This window comes from Amblyomma americanum, chromosome 7, assembly GCF_052857255.1.
Source record: "Amblyomma americanum isolate KBUSLIRL-KWMA chromosome 7, ASM5285725v1, whole genome shotgun sequence".
NCBI lineage: Eukaryota > Metazoa > Arthropoda > Arachnida > Ixodida > Ixodidae > Amblyomma > Amblyomma americanum.
The window spans coordinates 70,585,993-70,602,340 of NC_135503.1; the positions used below are offsets into that span (position 1 = coordinate 70,585,993).

A 16,348-nucleotide genomic window follows, 5' to 3' on the forward strand; every position below is an offset into this window, starting at 1 on the left:
TCATTGCGTTAAAGTAAAATAACAAACTTTCGCGCGGAATCTGAGAGTTCCTCACCTGAAAAACCCGCCGCGATGGCTCAGTGGCTAGAGCGTTCGGCTACTCATCCGGAGTACCCACGTTCGAACCCTACCGCGGCGGCCGTGTTGCGATGGAGGCGAAACGCTAAGGCGACCGGGTGCTGTGCGATGTCAGAACGCGTTAATAATCCCCAAGTGGCCAAAATTATTCCGGATACCTCCACTACGGCGCCTCTTTCTTTCCTTCTTTCTGTCTGTCTGTCTGTCTGTCTGTCTGTCTGTCTGTCTGTCTGTCTGTCTGTCTGTCTGTCTGTCTGTCTGTCTGTCTGTCTGTCTGTCTGTCTGTCTGTCTGTCTGTCTGTCTGTCTGTCTGTCTGTCTGTCTGTCTGTCTGTCTGTCTGTCTGTCTGTCTGTCTGTCTGTCTGTCTGTCTGTCTGTCTGTCTGTCTGTCTGTCTGTCTGTCTGTCTGTCTGTCTGTCCGTCTGTCTGTCTGTCTGTCTGTCTGTCTGTCTGTCTGTCTGTCTGTCTGTCTGTCTGTCTGTCTGTCTGTCTGTCTGTCTGTCTGTCTGTCTGTCTGTCTGTCTGTCTGTCTGTCTGTCTGTCTGTCTGTCTGTCTGTCTGTCTGTCTGTCTGTCTGTCTGTCTGTCTGTCTGTCTGTCTGTCTGTCTGTCTGTCTGTCTGTCTGTCTGTCTGTCTGTCTGTCTGTCTGTCTTGCTTTCTTTCTTCTCTCAGCCCCTCCTTTATTAATTTCCTTACGGCGCGGTTCAGCTGTCCGTCGAGATGTGAGACAGATACTGCGCCTTTGCTTTCGCCAAATAGCCAATTTTCAATTTTCCTCACCTGAAAAGCATTGTTTCCGCGTCCCAGTTCTCGGTTCTTCATTGTCCGGCAGCGGTGACCGTCCAGCGTTGTTTGCGGCCGTCGATGGCTCCTCCGTCCCAAAGACGTCCCCGGCGGGAAGCGAGGGCTCCTCGAACGGCGGCTCCTCGATTGCGAACACGCTTTCACCGCTCGCCCTCAGGCCAACGCGTACACGAGTCAGTATGGGACCAGCATCAGATTCGTTGTTGTCAATTTCGGCGCCCAAGCGTGCGGATAGTGTCGAAACGCCTTTAATGTTTTCAAGGGCTTTGAGCGGCTCCTCCAGGCCGAGCTCACCTGCGAAACCAGGCGTGGAGTAATAGGAGTGGTGAGACAGCTGATCTGTAGCGGATGTGAGTCTAGAAACATCTAAATTTTTGGACGTTCGTAATATCAGTGCAAGCGGAGCGGTTGATTGTCACATTTTCGAGAATAACATGTAAATAAAATTGGTTTACGTGGCTCGGAGAGGAACGTACAGTCCTGGTGAAAAGTTTTAAGGCCAATGGCTTTTCGCCACAGCCGCATAGCAGAGCCATTACGGCGCTATTAAAGACCGACTGACTTTGAAACGCTAGCAGAAGGTTTCTTCTTGCGGTAGAGAACCTTCCTGTTTCGGTAGAGAACCTTCCTGTTTGACGCGTTTTTGAATGATCCGTTACACGGAGCATTTAAGGAACATTCATTTCGGTGTAGATGAACGCTGTGGCCTTAAGACTTTTGACCAAGACTGTACATTGAATTGCTTCGCTTATCCTCGAGTGCCGAATCATCACCAGCGTGTGCCTTATACACTTTTGTCAGGGTACAATTAGAGTGATGCTTCTTGGAAAAAAATTCTCAGACATAACTGACGCCATCATAATGCGTAGCAAAAGTAGGAAACACGCCAGAACGCGTAGGTTTCTACTTCTGAGCACTTCTCTTCCTAAGTCATCAAGCAATATATCAATTTTTCGAGCAAAGAATGCGCAGTTAATAAAATTCGTCTCACGAAGTTGAACCTTGTTATAACGAAGTCAAAGGGGCCTGGCGCCTACTTCCCAATAGAAGTAGTTTTGTTATAGCCAGTGTTGACTGTGCTTCCAAGAGGAATTGTTATTCCTTCTTACCATCTATTATGTTGTTGTAAACAGTTTTGTTATATGGAGGTTCGACTTGCGCAGTTGACTGCCGCAAACCCTGCTCCATCTCATCTCCGCGTATAGTAAACAAGGCTTTACTCGCCTGTTAAGGGCTTAGTTGCAGCATGCGCACAGGGGATAGCCAGCATAAAGCCACAGAATGGCAGTGCTGCCGGCTCGTCCAGACATAGGTATATTCGAATACCGTAAAAACAGTAGACGGAAGAAATATACTTCGTGCTCGGAAGGGCACATACCACGACAACACTGCTGACACAGTAGATTCCCATTTAAACGGACGTAACTTGAACAGCTAGTATAGGTAAACAAAAATTTCGAAAGCACCCACGTACAGGCCAAAGCCTCCAATTGCAAATGAGTTCAATTTGAGGCAGTTTAAACAGGAGGAAGCTTCCAGTGCATTGAACATTTTACAAAGCAACAAAGGACTGGTTCTGGGTCGGAATGCTTCATTTCAACAGGCTTAGAGCAACTGTTTTCGGCGAAACTTTCCCACCTTGTAAAATATCGCAGGGCCCTACTTATAATATACAATATCCTATTTAGTTTGGTGTGTTTACGGCGTTAAATTACAAACTGAACAGAGGCTCTTAGTCCGCCATTTACCAAACTTGTACGCGTAATTAGACCTAGAGGACAATCGCGTTCCTTGCATTGCCACAATGTGTTTTTTTTATGCGTGGCGAATGTTTTTGTTTTGAATGTCAATATACTATGTCCATGTTTAACAGCAAATTACAGCACTTTATAAGGAGTGATACGTACGGGGTAGTCCGTTCTTAAGGTGAACAAGCGAGTGCATGGCATCGGTCTTCAGAGCGCCAATGCGACCGTCGTGGCCGCGCATTGAGGCGAAGTGGAAGACGACGCGAAGCACCACTAGAAAGTCCCTCTTAGACTGCATCACTTCTAAGCGCTGTAGTGCAGGAGGCAGTGGCGCTCCCATTAGAGCGGACCCACGCTCGCGTGTTCACATTAAGTGTTGGTGACCCTGGTCATGAATCACGCGCGGAGTTTTCAGTATTATAAAATGAATGCATTTAGGAATCACTTGAATGTTAGATTAACGAATGCTGACATTAACGAGTTATCACTGTAGCGAACTTTATATTTATGTACCCTAAAGCTTGATCAAATGGTATTTACTGAACGCAATTTGCTTTTGCCTAACTAAAGCGTATGTTTTAGTTTTTTTAGTTTAAAAGCTAGATTTTATCCACTTTAAATAATGACTAATTCACTGATTGCGAGTAACGAGTCGGGTAAACAATAACTACTGCCACAATTTTGGTGCACATGCAAAGATTCGGACTAAACGTGAACGGGAAGCCTTGGAAGAAACGAGTAATCGTCGCGTGAAAAAATTCAGGGCGGCACTTTGTTAATCTAAAGTGCGGTGAGGCGAAATCCTTAAGCGCGGTGTTGCTGCTTGTGTAACTGATTTGTGGTTAAGATATTGATTAAGTACACAATTATTTGTGAATCTTGAATGGTGAAGACACCGGAGGGCGTTTGCGAGGCATCCGTCTGATTCGACGGCTTTCGGCAAACACTCTGCAGCGTCCTAGATAAGGAGAACTAGATATGCATTGGCAGGAAGTAGCGTAGTCGTTAGCACGATGAGCTGCAGAACGGAAGGATGGTGGTTCGAATACCATAGTGCAAAAAGATTTTTTTTTCTGATTGAGTGGAAGAGAGTAACGGACGGATAGACGGACGGACGCGAGCATGAGCCATTAAAGGCTTTCGCCTAAATAATACTCCCGCATCTTTGATGGCCATTGTGACAGGGCGGATAATTATTATTTGCACAAGTACTCAGCGAAGAGTCTAAGAATATTCTACTGCAGGTTCGTGAAAAACTTGTAGTTAGATCAGAGCAACGCGTTGAAACCTCAGATCAGGCTATTGTAAATGGATGTGGATGTTTCAGCAGACTTTTGTACGGTGCGCACAGAAAGCGTGAAAAAAAAAACGAAATATCGCAATACGCCAGCAGCGCGTGTGCTCCATATTCTGCGCAGCACCTGATTACTAGCAATGTCGCTTTGGTGTGCCCACGCAGTCAACGCCGAATTTCCTTTCAGGACATATACGTACGGTTACCGAATCAGGCTTTCTAAGAGTATTGAAAAGAACGTGAAAAGAACGTGAAGGGCCGCACAAGCTATGAGCGTAGCTGGCTTTCGAGGAACGTCATTGATGCTTTTGAGCAGCTACCTCGGGAGTCGACAGCAGTATGTTGAAATAAACGGTCACTGATGTAATGCTAAAGCTCTCTTTTGCGGTGTGCCGCAAGGCAGCATTTTGGGCCCGTTCCTTTTAATTATATACGTCAACGACATTACACAGATAGACAAAGAAACAAAAATGGTTATTTATGCTGATGATACCAGTTTATTCTTTTCAACCGCAACCGCCCCGAACATAATCTTGAATGCAAAAACAGCACTTAGGCAGCTTTAAAAGTGGACGAAATATAACGCTCTAAAAATTAACACTTCCAAAACAAAGGCCATTATTTACCGTTCAAAAAACAAGTATGTTGGTGTTAACGATGATATGACTCTCAATGATTTTAATCTAGAGATAGTGAAATAGTGAATTATTTTAAAGTACTAGGCGTACTTTTCAACGAGAAAATAACAATGGAAGATCACACGAAATACGTAGCATCAAAATTGTCTCGAGTTACTGGATTTATTTACACTCATAAGCTCATCCTCCCCAAAAAAGTGAAAATGCTACTTTATAATTCATTGTTCTGTGCCCATCTAAATTACTGTTATTTGGTATGGGGGCAAACATCCCTCACGAACCTACGAAGATTTTGCGTTCAGCAGAAAAGAATGCTCAGAATAATATACAATGCAGCATATGATCATCCATCTAAACCGCTCTTTATTAAAGACAACATAATTTGAATTCATGATCTGTACGCATACCGCTTAATATCTAAATACATTACTGAGGTCAAAAACAATATCTCGTTCAAGGCGCAGCTGGCTTCACTGCAGAAAAGAAATGCCATGTATGCAAAAAGAAAGACGGATATTTGGCACATACACTCATTCAGAACTGGTTACAAACAACATATGCTTAGAAACACTCTTCAATATTTCTTAAACTTGTGCCAAAATTACAATTTCAATCTTCAATGTATTCGGCCAAAAGATTTGCGTCATTTTGTTTCATCTATGCGCGAGCGGATAGCGTCTTTTGTTTGATGTGCGATATGAAATATGCACGTTATTTTCTTTGTTATGGCTTGTGCAATTGTGCAAAAATTGTCCTTTTTATGCATTATATTTCTTTTTGTCTATGTTGAAACGTTTGTCCTGTATGCCTTTTTTTCGAAAAGGTATGTATTTGTATTGGGGGAGGCAAGAGCCCGTCAAGCTGGAAATCTAGTTTTTTCTCTCTGCCTCCCACATCCTTGGGATAGAAAATAAAAGCATTATTATTATTATTATTATTATTATTATGATTATTATTATTATTATTATTATTATTATTATTATTATTATTATTATTATTATTATTATTATTATTATTATTATTATTATTATTATTATTACCATTCATGTGCAATCTGTGTTTGTCGTCTTGCGGCGGTGCTAAGCCTAGCGACGGTGGCGTGTCAGCGGCTGCATTCCTTTCTTCCACGGCCCACCAGCCCCATCACCCGACCGACCGACCGGTTCCCTCGCTTCCTCCCCGACGGGCGAACCTGACGGTGCGCTTGCCTCGCTTCGGGCTCTCCTTCTCGACGCACTTGAGGGAATCTCGTTTCTGAGCGACGAGGTCGCCCAGCTGCGGGAGGAGAATGAGCGCCTTCGTGGTGACAACTAGCGGGCGCTCGCTCTCCAGGCCGAGGTCGTTGCCTCTCTGCGGGCTGATGTTTGCAGCCTACGCGAGGAGCTTGCGAGGCGCCCTGCTTCATCGCAGCGTGATCCGCCTTTCGTCGAGCCCCTGTCCGCGAGCAGTCCTTCCCGCATGCTCCAGCCATCCAAGAGCTACTCTGCTGCCCTTCACAGTGGGATGGCACCCGTTGATTTGGCCACCTTCCCGACATCTGTATCTGTTCCCCCACTTATAGTTAATTCGCCTGAGGCGCAGAAGAAGCACCGTAGCCCAGCCATCACTGGCTCGTAGAGCTCATTCAGTCTGAACGTCGCCAGACCACAGAAGCGCCCGAAGGCTATTTTCGTCTCCAAGCTGTGCCCCGAGACAACGTCGGCTGATTTAACGAACCATCTGAAGTCCGCGAACGTCACCCCCCTTTCCTGCCGGCGGTTGAAAACGAAATATGACTCCTACTCGTCCTTCTACCTCACAGTCAGCGCGGAATTCTACGATCAACTTGTTGACCCTTCGATGTGGCCTACGGGCTGCATCTTCAAGGCTTTTCGTGGAAAACTCCTGGATGGTATGTTACATCCTTCCGAGCTGACGGTTGATTGCAGTCAACCCTAACTTGGATATATATTACAAAAATGCCCGAGGTCTTCGGACTAAGGGACCTGTATTTTTTTCCAATGTTTTAGCCTCTTGTTATTCGGCTGTTGTAATTTCTGAGACCTGGGTGTCTAGCGAAGTTAACTCAGGTGACTTATTTCCTAATAACTATTCTGTTTTTCGAAGTGACCGCCCTGAATCAGCTTCTAAACAAAAGGGAGGAGGAGTGCTCATTGCTATTGACAGTTCCGTGCAGTGCGTTCGGCGTTCCGACCTGGAAACCATTGAAGAATCTGTCTGGTTAGAGCTAACTTTAACTCGACATCAAAAACTCTTATTGGCAGCTTTCTATATTTCCCCTAATCTGCCTCCTCCTGCCTACGATGATGTACTACATTCTATTGAATATGTTATCACTTCTCATAACAAGCACAAACTGCTCATTTTAGGGGATTTTAATACTCCAGGTATTAACTGGAATACCTTTACATATTCACACAACAATCATTATGTAGTTAGTAAGTGCAACCGGCTTTTAGATTTCATAGCTTTTAACACCTTGCAGCAATACAATTTAATTGAAAACTGTTGTGGTAATGTTCTTGACATTTGTTTATCTAATTTTGAAAATGTTCGTGTCTCGACATCTGACATCTCACTTACTCGCTGTGACAAATTTCATCCTCCAATTCTAATAACGGCTTCGGTTTCTGTCCCACCTTCTGCTAATTCAAATCGTGAGGGGAATTCTCCCCGTTTCGCTTATGCACTTGGCGACTATGTTGGTCTCTTCGGTTTTTTCTCTTCTGTCGACTGGTCCGTCTTAAACGAAATCAGCGATGTTGATGAACAAGTCAGTCGCTTCACTGAAATAGTTCTCAATGGTATGCGCCAGTACATACCTGTGCGCACTCCTACTCGTAGCAAGTTTCTGTTCTGGTTTTCCAAGGAACTTAGAACAGCGCTGAAACTTAAGGAGTGGGCCCACCATAAAGCGAAACGCCCTGGGCTGGATACATGGGCAGATGAATTTCGCCGCTTGCGTTCCCTTTGCAAACGCCTGTACAAGCGTGATCATGAGTCCTATCTTGAATATTTAGAGAATAGTGCCTCTAATCGTCCTACTGAATTCTGGAGATACGTTCGCAAACGCTCGAATAAATCTGATAGTCATATTCACTTAGTTGACTCTCATGGGAATGAAATTCGGAACGTCGCTGACGGCTTTGCTCAACACTTTTCCTCCGTGTACAAATCTCCACGTTGCGATTCCGTATGCCTTCCAGCTGGCGCACCTAATTCCGTTCTTCTTGACGAGAAGTTAGTAAGTGAGAGTCTTAAGTGTTTGAAAACATCTTTGTCCCCTGGACCTGATGGCATTCCAGCCGCCATAATAAAAGCCTTCAATAGTACCTTCGTCCCTGTTTTAACCACGATATTTAATAACTGTTTGAAAAATTCTGCCTTTCCCCGCGTGTGGAAAACGGCGCGTGTTTTCCCTGTCTTCAAATCAGGAAACAAATCTGATGTTTCGAACTACCGCCCCATTTCTCTTCTTTGTGCAACCTCTAAGCTTTTTGAATTAGCTTTGCACAAAGTACTTTCCTTCCACCTCAAACATGTAATCATACATAATCAGCATGGTTTCATAAAAGGTCGTTCTACTACAACTAACCTTGTGAATTTTATGACGTATACATCAGCTGAAGTCCTTCAGAGGAGTCAGGTAGACGCTGTGTACTGTGATTTGAGCAAAGCTTTCGACGTTGTTACTCACTCATTACTTCTTCAAAAGCTTCTGCTGCTTGAGATCGACGTTTCAATTGTAGCCCTCTTACGCAACTATCTTCTTGATCGGTCCTGCTTTGTCAGTGTAAATGGACAGACCTCATTTGTTTACACTCCAACCAGCGGAGTTCCTCAGGGCTCGGTATTAGGCCCGCTTCTGTTCTCTGTTTTTATCAATGACGTTTCCTCCGTGGTCAAAAACTCCTCGTTTCTCCTTTATGCGGACGATATAAAAATGTTCAAGGCAATACATACTCTTCATGATTGCTTGTCATTGCAATCGGACATATCCGCCTTCTCTGATTGGTGCTTGAAGAATGGGCTCACTCTCAATTCATCTAAAACCAAGGTTGTCTCATTTACGCTTAAAACGCACAGTCTTCTCTACTATTATTCTGTGAATGGTAGGCCGCTGCCCAGGGTTGATGAAATTAATGACCTCGGCGTACTTTTCGACCGTAGCCTCAGCTCCTCCTCTCATACAAAACGCATTGCTCTACGGGCTATGCGTACACTCGGCTTCATCTGCAGGCTTTCGAGAGAGTTTCGATCCCAACTCCCTTTCTTAAAGCTCTACCTCTCCATATGCTTGCCGCTTTTGGAATATGCGTCTGTTGTTTGGAGCGGCACTTGCCAGTCGAACTGTGAAAAAATTGACAGAGTTCAGATAAAGTTTTTACGCATATTTCAACATCGGTTTTCTTGCAAAACTTCTAGCTCTCATCCCAGACGGAGTAACTCACTGCAGCTTCCTTCTCTTAGCTGCCGTCGCGTGAGGGCAGATATAATTTTCTTGTATAAACTTCTTCACGGTCACATTCTATGCCCTCAGCTCCTAGCGCGTATCCTTTTGCGTGTACCGCGAAAGAGCATAAGGGAATTCAGACCATTCCAAGTTTCTGCGCTCCTGCACTCCCTCTCCCCTCTGGACAGAATGCAAAAGTTGTTTAATTCTCTTTGTCCTCACCTTGATATATTCGAAAATTCTCTCCCTTCCTTTATATTGAATGTCCGTGACGTTCCACTTTGAGCACTCTTTTTCTCATACATAACTTCCCCTTTCATGCATTTTGTCTTTACTACACTTGTGCGTTTGCACCGGTATTATATTGTTTTTTTCTCTCCTTAATTGTACATCACGTGTACTTGTTTTCATTAATATTATTTCTTTAATACTGTGTACTCACGCCTGATTGTCCGTAACGCGTTCACTAATTACATTTCTTATTGTGTATGATTGTATTTCTAGCTTGTATTTCAGAGATCTCTTATTCCTTCATATTAGTATTGGCTTTATTCTTGTTTGTATTTTGATATATGCTGTACTTGGCTGTTATCGGTCGTTCTTGTGTTCATTCTCTTTGTTTATTGTTTTATTAGTTATTTATATGTCTGTTGCCTGTTCTAGCTGTTTTCATTTACCGCTGTTCTCGCTGTTTCCTTGTTCTCGCTTTTCTGTTTCATGCTTGCTGTCGCGCCTAGTTTATGTGTCTTTTTTTTCTATCGCCTTGACTGCTGCATTACCTCCCCTGAGTGTCTTCCTTTGTAGTGAAATAAATGTACATTTTGTGCGTGTGAATGGTGTACCAGCACCAAGACCTTTGGGTTGTTCCTGGGCACCGAAAAAAATAAATAAATAAAGATTGATTATTATTATTATTATTATTATTATTATTATTATTATTATTATTATTATTATTATTATTATTATTATTATTATTATTATTATTATTATTATTATTATTATTATGATTATGATTATTATTAATATTATTATTATTATTATTATTATTATTATTATTATTATTATTATTATTATTATTATTATTATTATTTCTTTTCTTTCAGCCTTTAGCCTACAGTTCATTCTTTAGCCTATTAGGTATGGAATCACAACTTTTGTTCATTGTTCTGGTATCTGGCATCAACGTGTAAATAGATTGTTAAAATGCATGCTAAAGAGTGTTACTTACGATGTGTGTACTCCGCAAGATGTCAACCTTTTTCAGGTGCTAAGGATGCCCAATTTTCGATCCCTTTTTGTTCACACTGTTGTACTAAACATTTCTGGAGCGATACATTTAAAGTCCCCATTGTGCTTCCCCGGCCTTTACGTCAGGCTCCTGCATTTTTAGTTCCTCGCGCGCGGACCAGATTTGGTAAATATGCTCGAGCTTATTATGTTCCAAATATATTTAATGCTCTTCCCTCTGAAATTAATTCCTGTGAGTCTATACGTGATATGCGCAATAATCTAAAGAAATAGTACTTAGAACAATTAAATTGTATAGTTCAATTTCTCTGCACAGCAAAACTTTTCGGTTTCCACCTATTTTGTGTTTGATGTGATATTACTTACAGTCTGTTTTGCATCTTTAGTGTCTCCTTTTAAAAAAAAATATAGTCAATTTTGCGGCCGAGTTTGGCTGTCGACTGTCAGGCTTCGCGTGACAAGCCACAATGATGGCTTAGGCGAACCTGGTTTCTGCTATGTCCGTGACGTTCCACTTTGAGCACTCTTTTTCTCATACATAACTTCCCCTTTCATGCATTTTGTCTTTACTACACTTGTGCGTTTGCACCGGTATTATATTGTTTTTTCTCTCCTTAATTGTTCATCACGTGTACTTGTTGTCATTAATATTATTTCTTTAATACTGTATACTCACGCCTGATTGTCTGTAACGCGTTCACTAATTACGTTTCTTATTGTGTATGATTGTATTTCTAGTTTGTATTTCAGAGGTTTCATATTCGTTCATATTAGTATTGGCTTTATTCTTGTTTGTATTTTGCTATATGCTGTACTTGGCTGTTATCGGTCGTTCATTCTCTTTGTTTTTTGTTTCATTAGTTATTTATATGTCTGTTGCCTGTTCTAGCTGTTTTCATTTACCGCTGTTTTCGCCTTTTTGCTTCATGCTTGCTGTCACGCCTAGTTTATATGTCTTTTTTTTTTTCTATCGCCTTGACTGCTGCATTACCTCCCCTGAGTGTCTTCCTTTGTAGTGAAATAAATTTACATTTTGTGCGTGTGAATGGTGTACCAGCACCAAGACCTTTGGGTTGTTCCTGGGCACCGAAAAAATAAAGATTGATTGATTGATTGATTATTATTACTATTTTATATTATTATTATTATTATTATTATTATTATTATTATTATTATTATTATTATTATTATTATTATTATTATTATTATTATTATTATTATTATTATTATTATTATTATTATTATTATTATTATTATTATTATTTCAACATGGCGCCCAGTAAGGACGCATGTGTGCTGTGCTCCCGTCCGTTTTTTGGTAAGCAGCAGTTTTTTCGTTGTGCCGACTGCAACAAACGTGTACACGCGAAGTGTGTCACTTGGAGTGACGACGAGCTGCAGCTTTTGAAGTCCGGCTCGCGACCATTCATGTGCAATCTGTGTTTGTCGTCTTGCGGCGGTGCTAAGCCTAGCGACGGTGGCGAGTCAGCGGCTGCATTCCTTTCTTCCACGGCCCACCAGCCCCATCACCCGACCGACCCGACCGGTTCCCTCGCTTCCTCCCCGACGGGCGAACCTGACGGTGCGCTTGCCTCGCTTCGGGCTCTCCTCCTCGACGCACTTGAGGGAATCTCGTTTCTGAGCGACGAGGTCGCCCAGCTGCGGGAGGAGAATGAGCGCCTTCGTGGTGACAACTCGCGGGCGCTCGCTCTCCAGGCCGAGGTCGTTGCCTCTCTGCGGGCTGATGTTCGCAGCCTACGCGAGGAGCTTGCGAAGCGCCCTGCTTCATCGCAGCGTGATCCGCCTTTCGTCGAGCCCCTGTCCGCGAGCAGTCCTTCCCGTATGCTCCAGCCATCCAAGAGCTACTCTGCTGCCCTTCACAGTGGGATGGCAACCGTTGATTTGGCCACCTTCCCGACATCTGTATCTGTTCCCCCACTTATAGTTAATTCGCCTGAGGCGCAGAAGAAGCACCGTAGCCCAGCCATCACTGGCTCGTCGAGCTCATCCAGTCTGAACGTCGCCAGACCTCAGAAGCGCCCGAAGGCTATTTTCGTCTCCAAGCTGTGCCCCGAGACAACGTCGGCTGATTTAACGAACCATCTGAAGTCCGCGAACGTCACCCCCCTTTCCTGCCGGCGGTTGAAAACGAAATATTACTCCTACTCGTCCTTCTACCTCACAGTCAGCGCGGAATTCTACGATCAACTTGTTGACCCTTCGATGTGGCCTACGGGCTGCATCTTCAAGGCTTTTCGTGGAAAACTCCTGGATGGTATGTTACATCCTTCCGAGCTGACGGTTGATTGCAGTCAACCCTAACTTGGATATATATTACCAAAATGCCCGAGGTCTTCGGACTAAGGGACCTGTATTTTTTTCCAATGTTTTAGCCTCTTGTTATTCGGCTGTTGTAATTACTGAGACCTGGCTGTCTAGCGAAGTTAACTCAGGTGACTTCTTTCCTAATAACTATTCTGTTTTTCGAAGTGACCGCCCTGAATCAGCTTCTAAACAAAAGGGAGGAGGAGTGCTCATTGCTATTGACAGTTCCGTGCAGTGCGTTCGGCGTTCCGACCTGGAAACCATCGAAGAATCTGTCTGGTTAGAGCTAACTTTAACTCGACATCAAAAACTCTTATTGGCAGCTTTCTATATTTCCCCTAATCTGCCTCCTCCTGCCTACGATGATGTACTACATTCTATTGAATATGTTATCACTTCTCATAGCAAGCACAAACTGCTCATTTTAGGGGATTTTAATACTCCAGGTATTAACTGGAATACCTTTACATATTCACACAACAATCATTATGTAGTTAGTAAGTGCAACCGGCTTTTAGATTTCATAGCTTTTAACACCTTGCAGCAACACAATTTAATTGAAAACTGTTGTGGTAATGTTCTTGACATTTGTTTATCTAATTTTGAAAATGTTCGTGTCTCGACATCTGACATCTCACTTACTCGCTGTGACAAATTTCATCCTCCAATTCTAATAACGGCTTCGGTTTCTGTCCCACCTTCTGCTAATTCAAATCGTGAGGGGAATTCCCCCCGTTTCGCTTATGCACTTGGCGACTATGTTGGTCTCTTCGGTTTTTTCTCTTCTGTCGACTGGTCCGTCTTAAACGAAATCAGCGATGTTGACGAACAAGTCAGTCGCTTCACTGAAATAGTTCTCAATGGTATGCGCCAGTACATACCTGTGCGCACTCCTACTCGTAGCAAGTTTCCGTTCTGGTTTTCCAAGGAACTTAGAACAGCGCTGAAACTTAAGGAGCGGGCCCACCATAAAGCGAAACGCCCTGGGCTGGATACATGGGCAGATGAATTTCGCCGCTTGCGTTCCCTTTGCAAACGCCTGTACAAGCGTGATCATGAGTCCTATCTTGAATATTTAGAGAATAGTGCCTCTAATCGTCCTACTGAATTCTGGAGATACGTTCGCAAACGCTCGAATAAATCTGATAGTCACATTCACTTAGTTGACTCTCATGGGAATGAAATTCGGAACGTCGCTGACGGCTTTGCTCAACACTTTTCCTCCGTGTACAAATCTCCACGTTGCGATTCCGTATGCCTTCCAGCTGGCGCACCTAATTCCGTTCTTCTTGACGAGAAGTTAGTAAGTGAGAGTCTTAAGTGTTTGAAACCATCTTTGTCCCCTGGACCTGATGGCATTCCAGCCGCCATAATAAAAGCCTTCAATAGTACCTTCGTCCCTGTTTTAACCACGATATTTAATAACTGTTTGAAAAATTCTGCCTTTCCCCGCGTGTGGAAAACGGCGCGTGTTTTCCCTGTCTTCAAATCAGGAAACAAATCTGATGTTTCGAACTACCGCCCCATTTCTCTTCTTTGTGCAACCTCTAAGCTTTTTGAATTAGCTTTGCACAAAGTACTTTCCTTCCACCTCAAACATGTAATCATACATAATCAGCATGGTTTCATAAAAGGTCGTTCTACTACAACTAACCTTGTGACTTTTATGACGTATACATCAGCTGAAGTCCTTCAGAGGAGTCAGGTAGACGCTGTGTACTGTGATTTGAGCAAAGCTTTCGACGTTGTTACTCACTCATTACTTCTTCAAAAGCTTCTGCTGCTTGAGATCGACGTTTCAATTGTAGCCCTCTTACGCAACTATCTTCTTGATCGGTCCTGCTTTGTCAGTGTAAATGGACAGACCTCATTTGTTTACACTCCAACCAGCGGAGTTCCTCAGGGCTCGGTATTAGGCCCGCTTCTGTTCTCTGTTTTTATCAATGACGTTTCCTCCGTGGTCAAAAACTCCTCGTTTCTCCTTTATGCGGACGATATAAAAATGTTCAAGGCAATACATACTCTTCATGATTGCTTGTCATTGCAATCGGACATATCCGCCTTCTCTGATTGGTGCTTGAAGAATGGGCTCACTCTCAATTCATCTAAAAACAAGGTTGTCTCATTTACGCGTAAAACGCACAGTCTTCTCTACTCTTATTCTGTGAATGGTAGGCCGCTGCCCAGGGTTGATGAAATTAATGACCTCGGCGTACTTTTCGACCGTAGCCTCAGCTTCTCCTCTCATACAAAACGCATTGCTCTACGGGCTATGCGTACACTCGGCTTCATCTGCAGGCTTTCGAGACAGTTTCGATCCCAACTCCCTTTCTTAAAGCTCTACCTCTCCATATGCTTGCCGCTTTTGGAATATGCGTCTGTTGTTTGGAGCGGCACTTGCCAGTCGAACTGTGAAAAAATCGACAGAGTTCAGATAAAGTTTTTACGCATATTTCAACATCGGTTTTCTTGCAAAACTTCTAGCTCTCATCCCAGACGGAGTAACTCACTGCAGCTTCCTTCTCTTAGCTGCCGTCGCGTGAGGGCAGATATAATTTTCTTGTATAAACTTCTTCATGGTCACATTCTATGCCCTCAGCTCCTAACGCGTATCCTTTTGCGTGTACCGCGAAAGAGCATAAGGGAATTCAGACCATTTCAAGTTTCTGCGCTCCTGCACTCCCTCTCCCCTCTGGACAGAATGCAAAAGTTGTTTAATTCTCTTGGTCCTCACCTTGATATATTCGAAAATTCTCTCCCTTCCTTTATATTGAATGTCCGTGACGTTCCACTTTGAGCACTCTTTTTCTCATACATAACTTCCCCTTTCATGCATTTTGTCTTTACTACACTTGTGCGTTTGCACCGGTATTATATTGTTTTTTTCTCTCCTTAATTGTACATCACGTGTACTTGTTTTCATTAATATTATTTCTTTAACACTGTGTACTCACGCCTGATTGTCTGTAACGCGTTCACTAATTACATTTCTTATTGTGTATGATTGTATTTCTAGCTTGTATTTCAGAGATCTCTTATTCGTTCATATTAGTATTGGCTTTATTCTTGTTTGTATTTTGATATATGCCGTACTTGGCTGTTATCGGTCGTTCTTGTGTTCATTCTCTTTGTTTATTGTTTTATTAGTTATTTATATGTCTGTTGCCTGTTCTAGCTGTTTTCATTTACCGCTGTTCTCGCTGTTTCCTTGTTCTCGCTTTTTTGTTTCATGCTTGCTGTCGCGCCTAGTTTATGTGTCTTTTTTTTCTATCGCCTTGACTGCTGCATTACCTCCCCTGAGTGTCTTCCTTTGTAGTGAAATAAATGTACATTTTGTGCGTGTGAATGGTGTACCAGCACCAAGACCTTTGGGTTGTTCCTGGGCACCGAAAAAATAAAGATTGATTGATTGATTGATTATTATTATTATTATTATTATTATTATTATTATTATTATTATTATTATTATTATTATTATTATTATTATTATTATTATTATTATTATTATTATTATTATTATTATTATTATTATTATTATTATTATTATGGTCACGTTCTATGCCCTCAGCTCCTAGCGCGTATCCTTTTGCGTGTACCGCGAAAGAGCATAAGGGAATTCAGACCATTCCAAGTTTCTGCGCTCCTGCACTCCCTCTCCCCTCTGGACAGAATGCAAAAGTTGTTTAATTCTCTTGGTCCTCACCTTGATATATTCGAAAATTCTCTCCCTTCCTTTATATTGAATGTCCGTGACGTTCCA

At 42.8% G+C, this 16,348-nt stretch overlaps 1 protein-coding gene across 1 annotated transcript in view; it reads right to left on the reverse strand.

The window, feature by feature from the left end:
• Positions 1-844: 844 nt before the first annotated feature.
• LOC144097791 (uncharacterized) overlaps positions 845-16,348 on the reverse strand; it is a 59,135-nt gene continuing 43,631 nt past the window's right edge. Inside the window, exon 6 of the mRNA XM_077630423.1 lies at positions 845-1,176. Coding sequence (XP_077486549.1) covers positions 845-1,176 — 332 coding nt within the window. The remainder of the gene's footprint in view (positions 1,177-16,348) is intronic.